At 36.1% G+C, this 13,898-nt stretch overlaps 1 protein-coding gene across 1 annotated transcript in view; it reads left to right on the plus strand.

Annotated features, from left to right (window-relative positions):
* The first annotated feature begins 1,015 nt into the window (after positions 1-1,015).
* Positions 1,016-13,898, plus strand: part of STX17 (syntaxin 17) — a 51,729-nt gene continuing 38,846 nt past the window's right edge. The window contains exons 1-2 of the mRNA XM_079112262.1: positions 1,016-1,066; positions 8,525-8,710. Coding sequence (XP_078968388.1) covers positions 8,588-8,710 — 123 coding nt within the window. The 5' untranslated portion in view covers positions 1,016-1,066; positions 8,525-8,587. The remainder of the gene's footprint in view (positions 1,067-8,524; positions 8,711-13,898) is intronic.

Consider the following 13,898-nt stretch of genomic DNA (forward strand, 5'->3'; position numbering starts at 1 on the left):
AGGGCTAACTGTAACATAAGCATTGGTATTCAGTATACACTCAAAGAAAATCTAAATTGCTTAGAAAATTTTGTGCTTTATCTTAGATATTGCCTTTCAAGACTTTGTTAGCCACCTAATATGTAGTCCACAATTTCTACCTCCACTTTCATGCCACTTGAAGACCTTCAGAACTGAGTTCCTTAGAAGTGGCTTGAACATTCTTATGACTTCTGAAAAGGCTATCAGTGGATACATTCTAAGCAAGTCATCTGAATATTCAGATACATAGTTTTAAAAGAGCTGGGTCTGGAAATTAGGACATCCAGGGAGGAGGACCTGCACAGGGCTTCAAAATCAGCCACCTGCTTGTTCTTGTGGTAGCAACTGGTCTAACTGGAATAACTTGAGAAGGAAATTAGAAAAACCAGTTGGGAGTTCCAGCTCTGTCACCAACTAAGCTGAACTGCAGTGAGTCACTTAAAACTCTTTGTAGTGCCTCAGAGTCATTACCTATAAAACCGAAATAATGCCTTAAGCATTAAGCACTTCACTGGTTTTTGGAGAAAAATCCCAGTTTGTCTGAACTTCCACTTCTGTGCCTGTTGAAGTTAAAGATAAGCACTCCTACCTTGTCCACTTCACAGGGCTTTTGGGGCGAGAGAGGAGGCATAACTTTTCTGAGTTTCGGTTTCTACACATGTAAAGAACGAGAACACAAGGCCAGCCCATCAATAAAATTCTAGATAGGAGAGAGGAAAAATATGCAGGAAAACTTCCAAATGCAGACAGTCATACAAATGGGAATCATCTCACAACACACCACACAAAGACCTAAAAAAAGCTTATGCATCTCTTTCCCGCACCAGTGTTACAACTCCACCTTTCTAAACCAAGATCACTATTTAAAAAAAATAAAAGGTTGTGGTCCACAACAGTCCCCGCGTTCACTCACTGCAGGGTCACCGCCCGGCCCTGCCGGTCCCCGGGGCGGGGCTCATCCCGCCCCGCCCCTGGTGACGCCCCGCCCCGCCGCGCCTGCGCCTGCGCTGTGCGCACCGACCGGCCTCGAACGCCCCGGCGGGAGGTAAGGGGCTCGCGGGAGGCCTCCTCGGGGGCGTCGGGCCTGTCAGGCTCTGTTGGTCGGGCACAGACCCTGAGCGCGGGCTAGACGCCCGGCGGGAAGCGGGACACTAGATCGAATGTGCGAGTGCCACGCGGGCTCCTCCCGGCTACAAGAAGTGGCGGAGCCTCGCCCCGGTTTCGTTTTTGGGAAGCGCTGTTGGAAGTGACTGTAGGGAGGCCGGGACTAGGCGAAGGGGGTGGCTCCTGGAACAGTGGGGTGGAAGTTTCTCGTGCCGTCCTGCCCGCGTCGCACTGTGGGCCCCAGCTCGCCAGGGTCGCCCGAGTCTGAGTTCCGGGACCTGACAGCTCATCTTTTCGTTGCTGGGCGGGTTGGTGTGTGTGACCCAGTGTGACCCAGGTGCGCCTTGGGTGACACTGTAAGGGATGGCGCGACGCTTGTGGTTAGAGGGGAGGCCAGGAGCAAGAGGCCGGAACCTCCTCTTACCCAGACCAGGAGGTGGTTTGCAGAAGGTCCCACGCCTAGCTCCCTCCTTTTCCATGTCCAAGGCCCAGAGAGGAAACCGCACAGTGGGACCAAGGGCCTTGACCTTTCTCTCCAAATTCTGTACCTCTTGCTCTAGTCTCTGGACTCATCACTTTTGGGAAGATGTTCATTACTTTGGGGGAATGGTGTTGCCAGATTTTGAAGTTTTTCTGGGAAATGGGATTTTTCACTTATAATATAACTTCTTAAGTACTTTCCTTAACTTTTGAATACTTTTTCATCATCGGGAACTTGAGTACCATGTACCCATCTCCTTTTAGTTGTAAGCACTAAATGATAAAAAGTTTGTAAAGCACCTGGTGCACTCCTGTCACTCTCCTGCTCCAAGTTTTCATACAATGAATTGATTGCATTTCTTTGGCTTATAAAAGTTGCTACCTGTCTCCTGTGAAACATCAATTTTTGTACCTGAAAAGACTTCTTATTTTGAAATAACTTTAGAATTACAGAAAAACTACAAAAGTAATACAGGATTCTCTTAAGACTTCTGTTAATATCACCATTCTAAATACCATACAACGATTATCAAAAGCAAGAAATTAATCTCAGAACAATACTATTAACTGAACACCTAACTTTCTTCTGATTTCATCATTTTTTAATGTTCTTTCTGTAGTCTAGGATCCAATCTAAAACCCCATATTTAGTTGGCACAGCTCCTTCATCTCTTCCAATCAATGACAGTTGCTCAGTCTTTACCTGTCTTTCATGACCTTTACACTTTCTGAAGAGTCTTGGTCAAGTATTTTGTAGAGTCCCCCACAAATGATGTTTTTCCAATGGTTTGTCATGATTAGATTAAGGTTATGTGTTTTTGTTAGTGCCACAAACGTGTATGTGCCATTTTTAGTTTGTCTCAGGGTATGTAATATGACTTATAGCTTGTGATGTTATAATCTTGATCACATAGTTAAGATGGTGTCTACTGGGATTCTCCACTGCAGAGGTACTGTTTTCCCCCTTATAATGAATAGTTGTCTTGGAGAAAAACTTAAATTATGCAAATATCCTGTTTCTCCTCAAATTTCCCTTGCTCGATTTAGCATCCATTGGTGGATCTTGCCTTCAGTAATTATTACCTTGCTGTTCAAGTGGTGGTTTTCTACTTCCCTCACTCCTTCTTTATTTATTAATTGGAATTCTTCTGTAAGAAAGAATTCTCCATTCTCCCCATTTATTTGTATTGTTATTTATTTGTATCAGTGTAGACTTAGTTATTTTTCTTTTATTTTGTTGTTTCAGCTTTGACCATTGTGAGTTTGCTTTTTTGCTGTTGTTGTTTGCTTGCTTTCTGTGTCCTTTTGATATAGTTCTCTCCTTTATTGAGAATGTTATTTCTTTCTGGCACCATAAAATGTTTCATATGTGTCTTGTGCTTCCCCTGCTGCACCCCTGAATCAAAGACTCTTGATTTCTTTTTTGGAGAATGGTATTTAGATACCAAGTTCTGTGCTTTAGGTGTACTCATTGCTACTGGGGTGTCATTGCTTTTAGAGCCTTTCAGAAGACAGCTGTATATGTACATACAAGCCCATGTGTACAAGAAGATCTATATTTATTTCTGTATTTATCTACCTATATATTTTTTAAAAACAAAGTTCAGCCCTTTGACTTCAATTCTATTCTGACATCCCCAGGTTCATCTAGTTTTATCCCTTATTTTAGCTTATTTCTCTGACAAAAATTTGGCTCTTGTGTTATGTGAAATATTTCCTTATTTGTTCAATCCTATTATAAAGTTATTTCAGAATTTCTAACCTGTATTCCTGTGAGAAACAAATTTACTAGCACACAGTGCAGTTGTTTTTTGTCTTTAGCCTTATTGTATTTAGTTAAAATATTGATTTATGATGTTGCTTATATTATTTTCTTCCCTGTTTCTTTTCATATAGTTATGTTATTCATTTATAATACAGTTAATGTTATTTTTGATAGTTCATGTTTTATTTTTGATTCCTTCCACATCTTATTGTTGTTTTTAAATTTATATACAGTAGCATTCACTTTTTGTAGTGTACAGTTCTATGGGTTTTAAGATGTGCATATAGTTGTGTTTGTGCCATCACAATCATGATAATAATTTCATAAGAATAATTTTATCACCCTAAATATTTTATTATATTTTTAAAAGATCTAAAAATATTAATATTAAAATATTAAAAATTAATGTAACAACTATAGGAGTTTGGGAAATTAGTCACTTTTTTGTATTGCTTTGTCTTTTTCTTAGTCATATTTTACACAGGTGAGATCTTAATATAAACTTTTTTATCCTAATGTTTTAATTATTCAGAAATATTCCAGTTTTATGACTGAAAAATAAAGAAATGGCAAAGTATACTTTCACTCATTAGTCACACTTTTAAATCACATTAAGATATAGAATTAGATTTTCCCGTAATAGCTAACAAACAAACATTTGAGCTATTTTCTGATCAGATCCACTGCTAAAGTTTCTGTGCCAATAAATCATGGTATCTGCAATTATTTGCATGTTTCATAAAGAAATTTTATTGTTACTTTGTAAAAATAGAAAATGGTAGAGAAATACTATAAGATACTAGCAGAAGGAGACCAAGAGTTGAAAAACCTCTTGGGAGGTTCTTGGGGGCAGATTATTTTCCCTGGGAGATCACCCTTGCTGAGATAGGTTTTCCTTGTGCACACAAAGCTGAGGGGCAAAGTCATATAATGTAGCTGGAAATGCCACTTTTGGAACTCAAGAAAGAAAACTATTATACAATAATAAAGGAACAAGAATAACAAGCCAAATAGTCAATAATAAGGGATTAAGTACACTACAAACGGATTAGTGGAAGACAAGGCAGAATCACCTGAGTTATATCTCATCTGGTAAATGATACATAAGGCAGGTGAATATCAAAGTGCATCTAGACAGAGGGAACATCATTTCAAAACTAGAATTAGAGAGAAATAATAGGTGGCTAGATAGATGACTCTACTTATAAACATTATATTTTCTTATTCAAATAATAGTGAATATTGAAAGTTTTTGTGTAGAGAGGTAAGATACTGTAATTGGTTTTTATATAGATTCATTGGTGATAACTTGTGGGGAGAAAAGGGAGAGGGGAAAGAGTCTAAAGGCAGACCAATTAAAGATCTGTTATAATGTGCTATGCATTTGCCATTTGACTGAAGTGATAGGATTAAAAATAGTGAAGACATGTTTTAGCTCAGGTAACATCTATTGAGCAACAGGTTATGTTAGAAAAAGGCTTTACTAGGAATGAAAGTAGACCTCAAGTTATTTTCCAATAGTACATAATCTGCATAGTAGAAGAAAGCAGAAAAGGCAACGTGATGAACTGGAAAATGTTAACATTAGACAAATAATTTATGTATTTGGCATATAATAGACTATTGCAAGTCAATAAGAAGTAAACATCCCTTGAAGTAAAACAGATGCATAGCATAAGTAGGTAATTCACAAAAGAAGAAATGCAAATGGCTAATAAATCAATTCCATTAGTAATTTAAGGAATGCAAACTAAAGCAACAATGAGACACCTTTTTCTACCAATTAAATATCTAAGATATCTAAGAAGAATGCAAATACCAAGTGAATTGGTTGGAATATGGATAAATGGACATTATGATATGTTGCTGGTGGAAATGTAAATGGACACAACCTTTGGTGGGACATTTGGGAAAATGTATATAAATGTAGTTTTAAAATGTATCTTCCTAATATTTCTATTTCCAGGTATTTAATTTAAAGAAATAATCATAGGTGGCAATATGAATTTATAGGTAGAGAGAATAATTACTGTATTGTTTATAATAGTGGAAAATTGGGATCAACCTAAATAGCTAACAATAAATGATTACATTATGAATCACATACATAAGATGATACTATGCTGCTATACAAAGTCACATAATAGGAAATTATTTACATGGGAACATTTTTCTTATACTTAATCATGTTATTCAAATAAATCCTTTCTTTTATTCTTTTATTCACTCATTTATTATGTCCAGCACTAATTTATCATATTCAATGCTTCTTGCCATTCTACTCCTTTGATTTTATTTTCTTTACTGTTAAAATATGACTTTTAAGTAATTCTTTTAATGAGGGATTTGGTAATTAACTCTGTCTTTGTATGTCTGAAAATGATTATTTTGCCTTCACTTTGAATGATAACTTACCTTCTTCCTTAGCACTTTGAAGATAGTCCTATCTTTTGATACATTGCTTTGATGTAAAGGTTGCTGCTTTTGTTGTTTATATTCATCTTTTATCTCTAGTTTTCTTTTCTAAAATTTTTTTCTTTATCCTAGGTATTCTTCAATTTCCTTTCCATATATTTAGTTAAGTTTGTTTTTCATTTATACTACTTGGGGCTTATGAGCTTTTCCAATTTGAGGTCTTACAGTCTTGATTCTCAGCATGTTCTCTCTGAATAATTTCTTTTCATTGTTTTCTTTATTCCCTGTTTTTTTTAAGATTTGTGCATTTTTTTTATTGTAAATAAATGGGATACATGTTGTTTCTCTGTTTGTACATGGAGTAAAGGCATACCATTTGTGTAATCATAAATTTACATAGGGTTATGTTGTTTGATTCATTCTATTATTTTTTCTCTTCCCCCCCACCCCTCCCACCCCTCTTTTCCCTCTATACAGTCTTTCCTTCCTCCATTCTTGCCCCCTCCCTAACCCTAACCCTAACACTAACACTAACCCCTCCCACCCGCATTATGTGTCATCATCTGCTTATCAGCGAGACCATTCATCTTTTGGTTTTTTGAGATTGGCTTATTTCACTTAGCATGATATTCTCCAGTTTCATCCATTTGCCAGAAAATGCCATAATTTTATCACTCTTTATGGCTGAGTAATATTCCATTGTGTGTGTGTGTGTGTGTGTGTGTGTGTGTGTGTGTGTGTGTGTGTATCACAGTTTCTTTATCCATGCATCAGTTGAAGGACATCTTGGTTGGTTCCACAATCTGGCTATTGTGAATTGAGCAGCTATGAACATTGATGTGGCTGTATCTCTGTAGTATGCTGATTTTAAGTCCTTTGGGTATAGGCCAAGGAGTGGAATAGCTGGGTCAAATAGTGGTTCCATTCCAAGCTTTCTGAGGAATCTCCATACTGCTTTCCAGAGTGGTTGCACTAATTTGCAACCCCACCAGCAATGTATGAGTGTACCTTTTTCCCCACATCCTCGCCAACACCTGTTGTTGCTTATGTTCTTGATAATCGCCATTCTAATTGGGGTGAGATGGAATCTTAGGGTAGTCTTGATTTGCATTTCTCTTACTACTAGAGATGTTGAACATTTTTTCATGTATCTGTTGATTGCTTGTAGATCGTCTTCTGTGAAGTGTCTGTTCATTTCCTTAGCCCATTTGTTGATTGGATTATTTGTTCTTGAACTTATCGTTTTTATCCTTTATGTCCCTTATCGTCTTTTCAAAATATTTTCATCTTTTTATTCATCTGTGTTCCAAGTGATATCTTTCAATCAATACTTCTCTTTTTAGCTGTATAGTTTACTGTTTAATCCATCTTTTGAGGTTTTAGCTCTTGTCTCTTAGCTATGAATTTTTCTGGTTTTTTTGGTCTTTGGACTGTGGTTTGGCAACTAACTTTATGTTTCCACTTCCCATTCACTATTGCAGCAATTTTGCCCTCTTTGTTTCTGGAGTTTGGAAATTTTCTTTTTTTTTAAACTTGTGTCAGACATAAGAACCAAATTACTGGTGGATAGGCAGTGAAGGCAGTCATATAACCAACACTTCAAAGTTTTTCAACTGTGAAAGAAAGAAAAAAAAAAAAGACATTATTTAGAGTAGTAAGTCTTAATGTTTTGCGGGTAGTAGAGCTCTTGAAAGCAATGAACTCCAAAGATAACAGGAATGCACAAAGTCTAAATGTGAACTCCTATCTCTCGGAACCCTCATCTGACACCATAACCTAATGGGATTAACCTAGTCAGCTTAAATATGAATATTTTAGTATGAGAAAGCTTATGACTGATGAGATGGCATATAAGCTTGGTGTACAATAGTGGTTTTCAAGTTTGGCTAAGCAATGGAGCCCATTAATTCACATAAGATCTAGTAATCTCCAATTTATAAAATAGATGTAAATAAATTTTCTCCAGCTGAAACAAGGATTAGGTTCTGGAGCCTGCTCACTTCTAGCTCCTTTCCTCTCCTATCCTGGCCCCAAAGGCATACCCTTGGACTTCCTGGAATGCTGGTAGAAAAATGATGAAATAGAAAAAGTCTCTGATTGTAGTTCAGGAAACCTGGTTCTTATTCCAGTTCTGTCACTGATTATTTGAATCAGTTGCAGACAATATTAATAATTTTGTCAGAATGGGAAGAGTAGATCTAAAGGACATCCATGAGAAGAGTTCTGCATTTTGTTATATTTGAAATATGTAATTACATACATTTTGATAACATTAGAAATGCAGTTTGATACAAGCAGAAATGTTAAGGATGAAATTTTTCCTTCGAGTTTCACCATTTGACACCTTTTTTTAAAAAAGATTATTCAATGTCCAGGATATTTCAGGACATGAAACTTTCACGGCATACTCCTTTTTTAAAAATATATTTAAACAGAAAAAGGCCTGGAGAGACATACACTGAAATGTATAGTAGTTAACTAAGGGTGAGGAGATAATTGTTAGTTTTACTTTAATCTTTCCTTTTATTTATATTTTATTTGTAAACATCCTAGAGTGAATATACATAACTTTCATAAACAAAATTTTGAAATGCATGGTTTCATAAAGAAAAAAGTCAACTCAAGTTCAGCATTAAGTTGAATACATATTTGGAATAAATTATAAATCTACCTAATTGTTGACTTTAAACATAATGAAAATTGATTGAAAAACATTCTTAAGAAATGTTTCCCTTTTAGGTTTTTCTATATGAGTGGAGAAGAGAGTTATTGCAAGTGAAAGTGACACAACATTATTTTAGGATGTCTGAAGATGAAGAAAAAGTGAAATTACGCCGTCTTGAACCAGCTATCCAGAAATTCACCAAGATAGTCATTCCAACAGACCTGGAGAGGTTAAGAAAGCACCAAATTAATATTGAGAAGGTGGGATTTTTCATTTTCTACCACAAGAAATGGTTATATAATATGAATTATGTTTGTTGCATTTTTCAGCTAAATTGAGAATATTAGACAAAAGGCTTTGTTAAAATACCTGACTCCTAATGATTCTGCAACATTATTCATTTTTTAAGCTGGTGTTTCTCTTCTACAAGTACACCTCTTATATATTTCTTTTTCCAGGAAGTGATATAAGAATCGATTCTGTGCCTTCTTTATTGTACATGTTGAGGTTTTAGGCCGTTAGAATTAAAATACAAACTGTTTGATATTACAACCTAATGTGAAGGAAGGGAACTTTGGATAATGGACCTGTTTTAATTTCATTCAGCCCTTGGCAAGATTTTTGAACCTGGAGGGTGTATCAGTCACTAACTCCCATCCTTTTCAGATGCAAGCATATTAAAGAAGTAAATCCATTGTGTGACATGAGGGAATTTCCTTACTTGAGGAAAGTCCCAAATTGAGACATCCTGTGTATATCTGTTGAGGAAATAGAAGGAAGATGGACTAGTCTCAGGAACTATGACCGGGTTGTGTAGAACTTACACTGGCCAGGGTCTGGTGGACGGACTTTGGCATTTATGTCAACATCAAGTTTACTAAGCACTGAGTATTGACTTGGCAGGTTATGATGTCTTTGCTGTGGAACAGTTCAGTGACATTTGTTCTTTCAAAAGGAACTGTACCTGTATAAGTTTTCAATGTCTCTCTCCATTGGTGGTTTTCTTTTTCAATGGAAGATCTGGTCATTAGTCCTTTCCATATTAACACTATTCATTGCCTTCAACTTAGTAGTTTATACAAGAAAAATGACAACTTTTTCTACCATGGGTACCATGTATCTTCCAAGCATTAAAGTCCTTTTAAAAATATAGAAAATAAGTGCCAAGAATACTAAGTGGAAATTTAAATGCAAATATGACACTCTCTCTAGAATTCAGTGTTAGTGTTTTGTCATTCCTTAATTTCTTTCTTCTTTACTCATAAGCATATAGGTGATGCCATGACTTTTTAAGGATGGCGAAGTAGTTGCCTGGTAAACTGGTTATTCTTGTCATGAATAGAAACAAATTAAAGAGTTCCACGCTTTGCTTAACAAGAGGGGCTGGTTCTTTTAGCACTATAATATATAAATACAGTTGTTCACTTTTGATTGATGATCTCCATGTAGAAGATTCGATAAGATGTGTTTTAAAGTCCTGACCTCATACTGAAGTGCTCAGTTACAAAGAAGATAGGAATTCAGCAAGTGAATTGATTCTAAAAGGTAGAAACAGGTGGATTATGGTGTATGTAAGGCCATTTCTTCCTTTTATTGTCATACTTCATACTTTGCCTTTGAGCTTTGACAAGTCTGAGAGTTCTCTTTTCTTATATTTATTCTATATAAAAATGCCTCCTGTCATTATCCTCGGATCCTAGCCACATGAATGACCAAATCAGTCATCACTGGCAAAACCAGAACCCTGGGAGAAAGGTAGTTGAGATAGGAAGGGTCTCTTGTTGATTTCACTAATTGTGCCATGTGTCATCAGAAAATTATTCCAGGTTAGTTACATTGATCCCTCTCTGCCCAAACATTTACCATTAGCATTTTGTGCAATTTTTTAAAAATTTCAGACATTATCAGAATAACTATAATTTATAATATGTGATATTATCTTAAGTCAAGCAGTTAAACTCATACTGAGCCATGCTTTATTTTATATCCTTGATCATTCTACTATCTATAGGATTTCTAGTTTAATAAGAAAGTAACATTTTATATAGCATTGACTAGTTTATTTTAGTTATGTTATGGCAGTTTGAAAACATTTGAAAGCTGCTGTGCTCTAGACAAAAGAGTTAAGAACTAATTTTAGACTCCAGGTGTCTGACAGTGCCTCACTTCAAAAAGCCATATTCTTCTTGGGAGAAAGGTGTAGAAAGATAAAATATTTATTATGCTGGCCATCAGTCATCCAATATGAATTTAAAAGAAGAAAGTCAGACTGAAGGGAAATTGAAGGTAAGCCTTAGTGGCGTGATTCTGCAACATCTGAAAACAATGAGCGTAGTGTGCTGTGGACACCTGTGACTGTATTCCATAGGTCCTTCAGCATTTCGTTTCATTACACATGATAAATTTTATTAACATGTAATCCTGAAATAGAGTGTTAGCATTCAGCTTGCTTGGCTAATGTAAGATAGACTTGAGCATAGTTAATAGGAATGACATGATAGGAAGCTTGGAACATAATTTCCTTTGGTTTGTATTGTAGGAATCTGGGGGAAATTTTACTTTGTAGCACATACACAGCATTAGTTAGCACGTGTATGTAAGTATATAGTAAGGGTCAAGTTGCATAAAACCCCAAAATAGTGTATAAAATAAGGTAGAGTTTTGTGCTTTTGTTCTGTTTTGATCTTTAATTTCTCATGGTAATGGAGGTGGTCCCGGCCTGCAGTGGCAGATCAGCAGTCATTAAAGACCCAAGTTTTTTTTATCTGATTCTCCATCTTCAACTTGTTTCTGTCTTTTTTGTAAAATGTGTACTCTAGCACCAGCTATTGCATCCATGTTCCAGCTTAAATACAGCTACTGGAATTATACTTTTTTTCTGTGTGTGTGTGTGTGTGTGTGTGTGTGTGTTTTCTCCCTCAGTGAGCTTACACACATGTACATACCCAAATACTCTCTATACTTTTCAAAAGAATCCTTGTTTCATGGGTGCAGTATCATATCATCTCTCTATCTTGGTATTATTTTTCAAAGACTTCTTCTGTTTCTTTGTTTTTTCTGAATGAGTTCTTTCCTTCCTTCTTCCTTCCTTTCTGTCTTTCTTCCTTTCCTTCTGTCTCAGCATATAGAAGTATAGGTCTCTTTGACTAGCTGTTGATTTTTAAGAGTGCTAATCAGAAAGTAGAGGTGTGTGTATGTTTCTGTGGGTATATGAGTAGCAAGATAGTAGTGGGGGCCTTGTTGTCTAGAGAGGTGAACAAGTGAAGATCTGTTTTAAACAGGGAGCCACCAGATCTCAATATCTGTAGGTATTCAGGATGCAGGATGTAGCTTCTAGTCCTAGCTGGTGGGGTTGTTTATTTTATCAGAGGTCACGGTGTGACAGAGGTGGGGGTGGGAAGGTTGAAGGGATGGATATAGTATAAATTTTGTGACAAGCCTTTGAGACAGGGGAAGGAAAAGACCCAAGAAGGAGAGCAGGCTCACTACTATTCAGAGACTCCTGGTCTAGGCTTAATCTTCCTGGTTGTGGTATGGTACCTCAGCCCTGCCTTTGCTGTGCTTAGACTCCAGGATCCCTAGCTTCTCTAGTTTGACCTCTCCAGAGGCTGTCTTCTAGAGTACTGTCTTCTCTAGAAGGGGCAGGGTAGTCATGTGGGTAAGTGGAGAGGGGATCTGGTAGATGACTTGATCTTTACATAAACTTTCAACCAATGCTTCTGCTTTGTGCCCCACTACATACTTCTGCTGGTGACTTGATAACTGGTATCTCTGGTTCATAGTCCTCTTGGAAGAGAGCAGAGCTTGTGGCCTGTTCTCAGTGCCTCTTCTGCAGGCTGAAGTTCCAGCTTTCTCTGACCTGTGGAATCAGTTGCAGCATGTCCATATTCTTTTCAGCTTCCAATTTTTGTTAACATTTCTGGTCAATTGATGTTTTCCATTGTATTCTCATTATTCCTTTGAATTTATACCTTTTCAAGTTCTTTATTCTCATTTAGTGGGGTTTCAGAAAAGAGCAGAGATGAATATTTGTATTCAAGCTGCCAGGTGTAATGAGAAGAAAGATTATTTATTACAGGAAATAAATGTTAGCTTTTCATAAGTATTTATTGGTGTTAGATTGTTAGCTTTGAAGGATATATAAAAATAGATTTTCAATTCTCAAGAAGTTTGCAGTCCGGTTAAAGAAATAAGATCAGAAATATTAAAAAATGATTAGGTGACGTAATTCCTGTGAAAATGGGTGACATGGAATGGACTATTCAAGCAGCATGAAGCCTGAACTATATGGTACAAAACCAGACATAATCAGTCTTACTTGTTATTCATTTATGTGTTCAAATTTTTTCTTCATATTTATTTATTTGTTTGTTAATTTGTAATTACAGTGAAAATCAGTTTCCCTATTTAGTTGGTGAATATCTATTTACTGACTTTCCTTGTTTCTCATGAGAAGTCTCTGTCATTCTTACTTTGTTCTTCTGTACTCCATGTCTCTTTAGTACCTCTAGCTGCTTTAAAGATTTTTTCTATATCACTTTTAAGTAGTTTTATAATATATGCATTAGTGTGATTTTCTTTTCTGTTTCATTTGTTTGTTCTTTGATTTTCTGTGGGTTTATGGTTTTTATCAAATTGGAAAAAACTTTGGCCATTAATTTTTTTCTAATTGTTTACTGCTCTTTCTCGCCTTCTCATGAAATTCAATTACATGGAGAGTGTATTGTTTTTGTTTGGCCCATGGCTCACTGATGCTCTGTTCATTTATCACACTCATTTTTCCTTTCTGTGTTTTGTTTTGGTTAGTTTCTATTGTTATGTCAAGTTTACTAATCTTACCTTCTGCATTGTCTTATCTGCTGTTAATCCTATTCAGTGCATTTTACATTTCAGATTCTGTTTTCTAACTCTAGGAATTCAGTGTTTTGAAGTTTCTTATGTCTCTCCTTAGTATGCTCATGTTTTCTTCTAATTCTTGAATACATTTTTAATATTTATGTCTATTCCATTAACTATCATGTCCGGATCTGTTTCTATTGATTCAATTTTCTCATTATAGATCATATTATTCTGCCTTTTTACACACATGGTGATTGTTTATTGTATGTCAAACATTGTGAACTTTATTGTGTACTAAATCGTAATGAATTATTTTAAATATATTTGAACTTTGTTTTGAGGCACAGTTGAGTGTTTCAGTTAAGTTACTTGGGAACACTCTGAGTCTTTGGAGGCTTTCTTGAAAGCTTTCTCGTGTATGACCAGAACAGCCTTGAGTTCAGGGCTAGTTTCCCCCATAGTGGGCAATACTTTGGAGTATTCTACCTGATACCCAATGTATTTGAAGGTTTTCTCACTCTTTCTTGTGGTCACATGCAATGTGTCTGGCATTATATGACCATTAGAAGTATTCTACTGGTTTCTTTTCAGTGATTCTTCTTCTGACTA

This window comes from Sciurus vulgaris (assembly GCF_902686455.1).
Source record: "Sciurus vulgaris genome assembly, chromosome: 15".
NCBI lineage: Eukaryota > Metazoa > Chordata > Mammalia > Rodentia > Sciuridae > Sciurus > Sciurus vulgaris.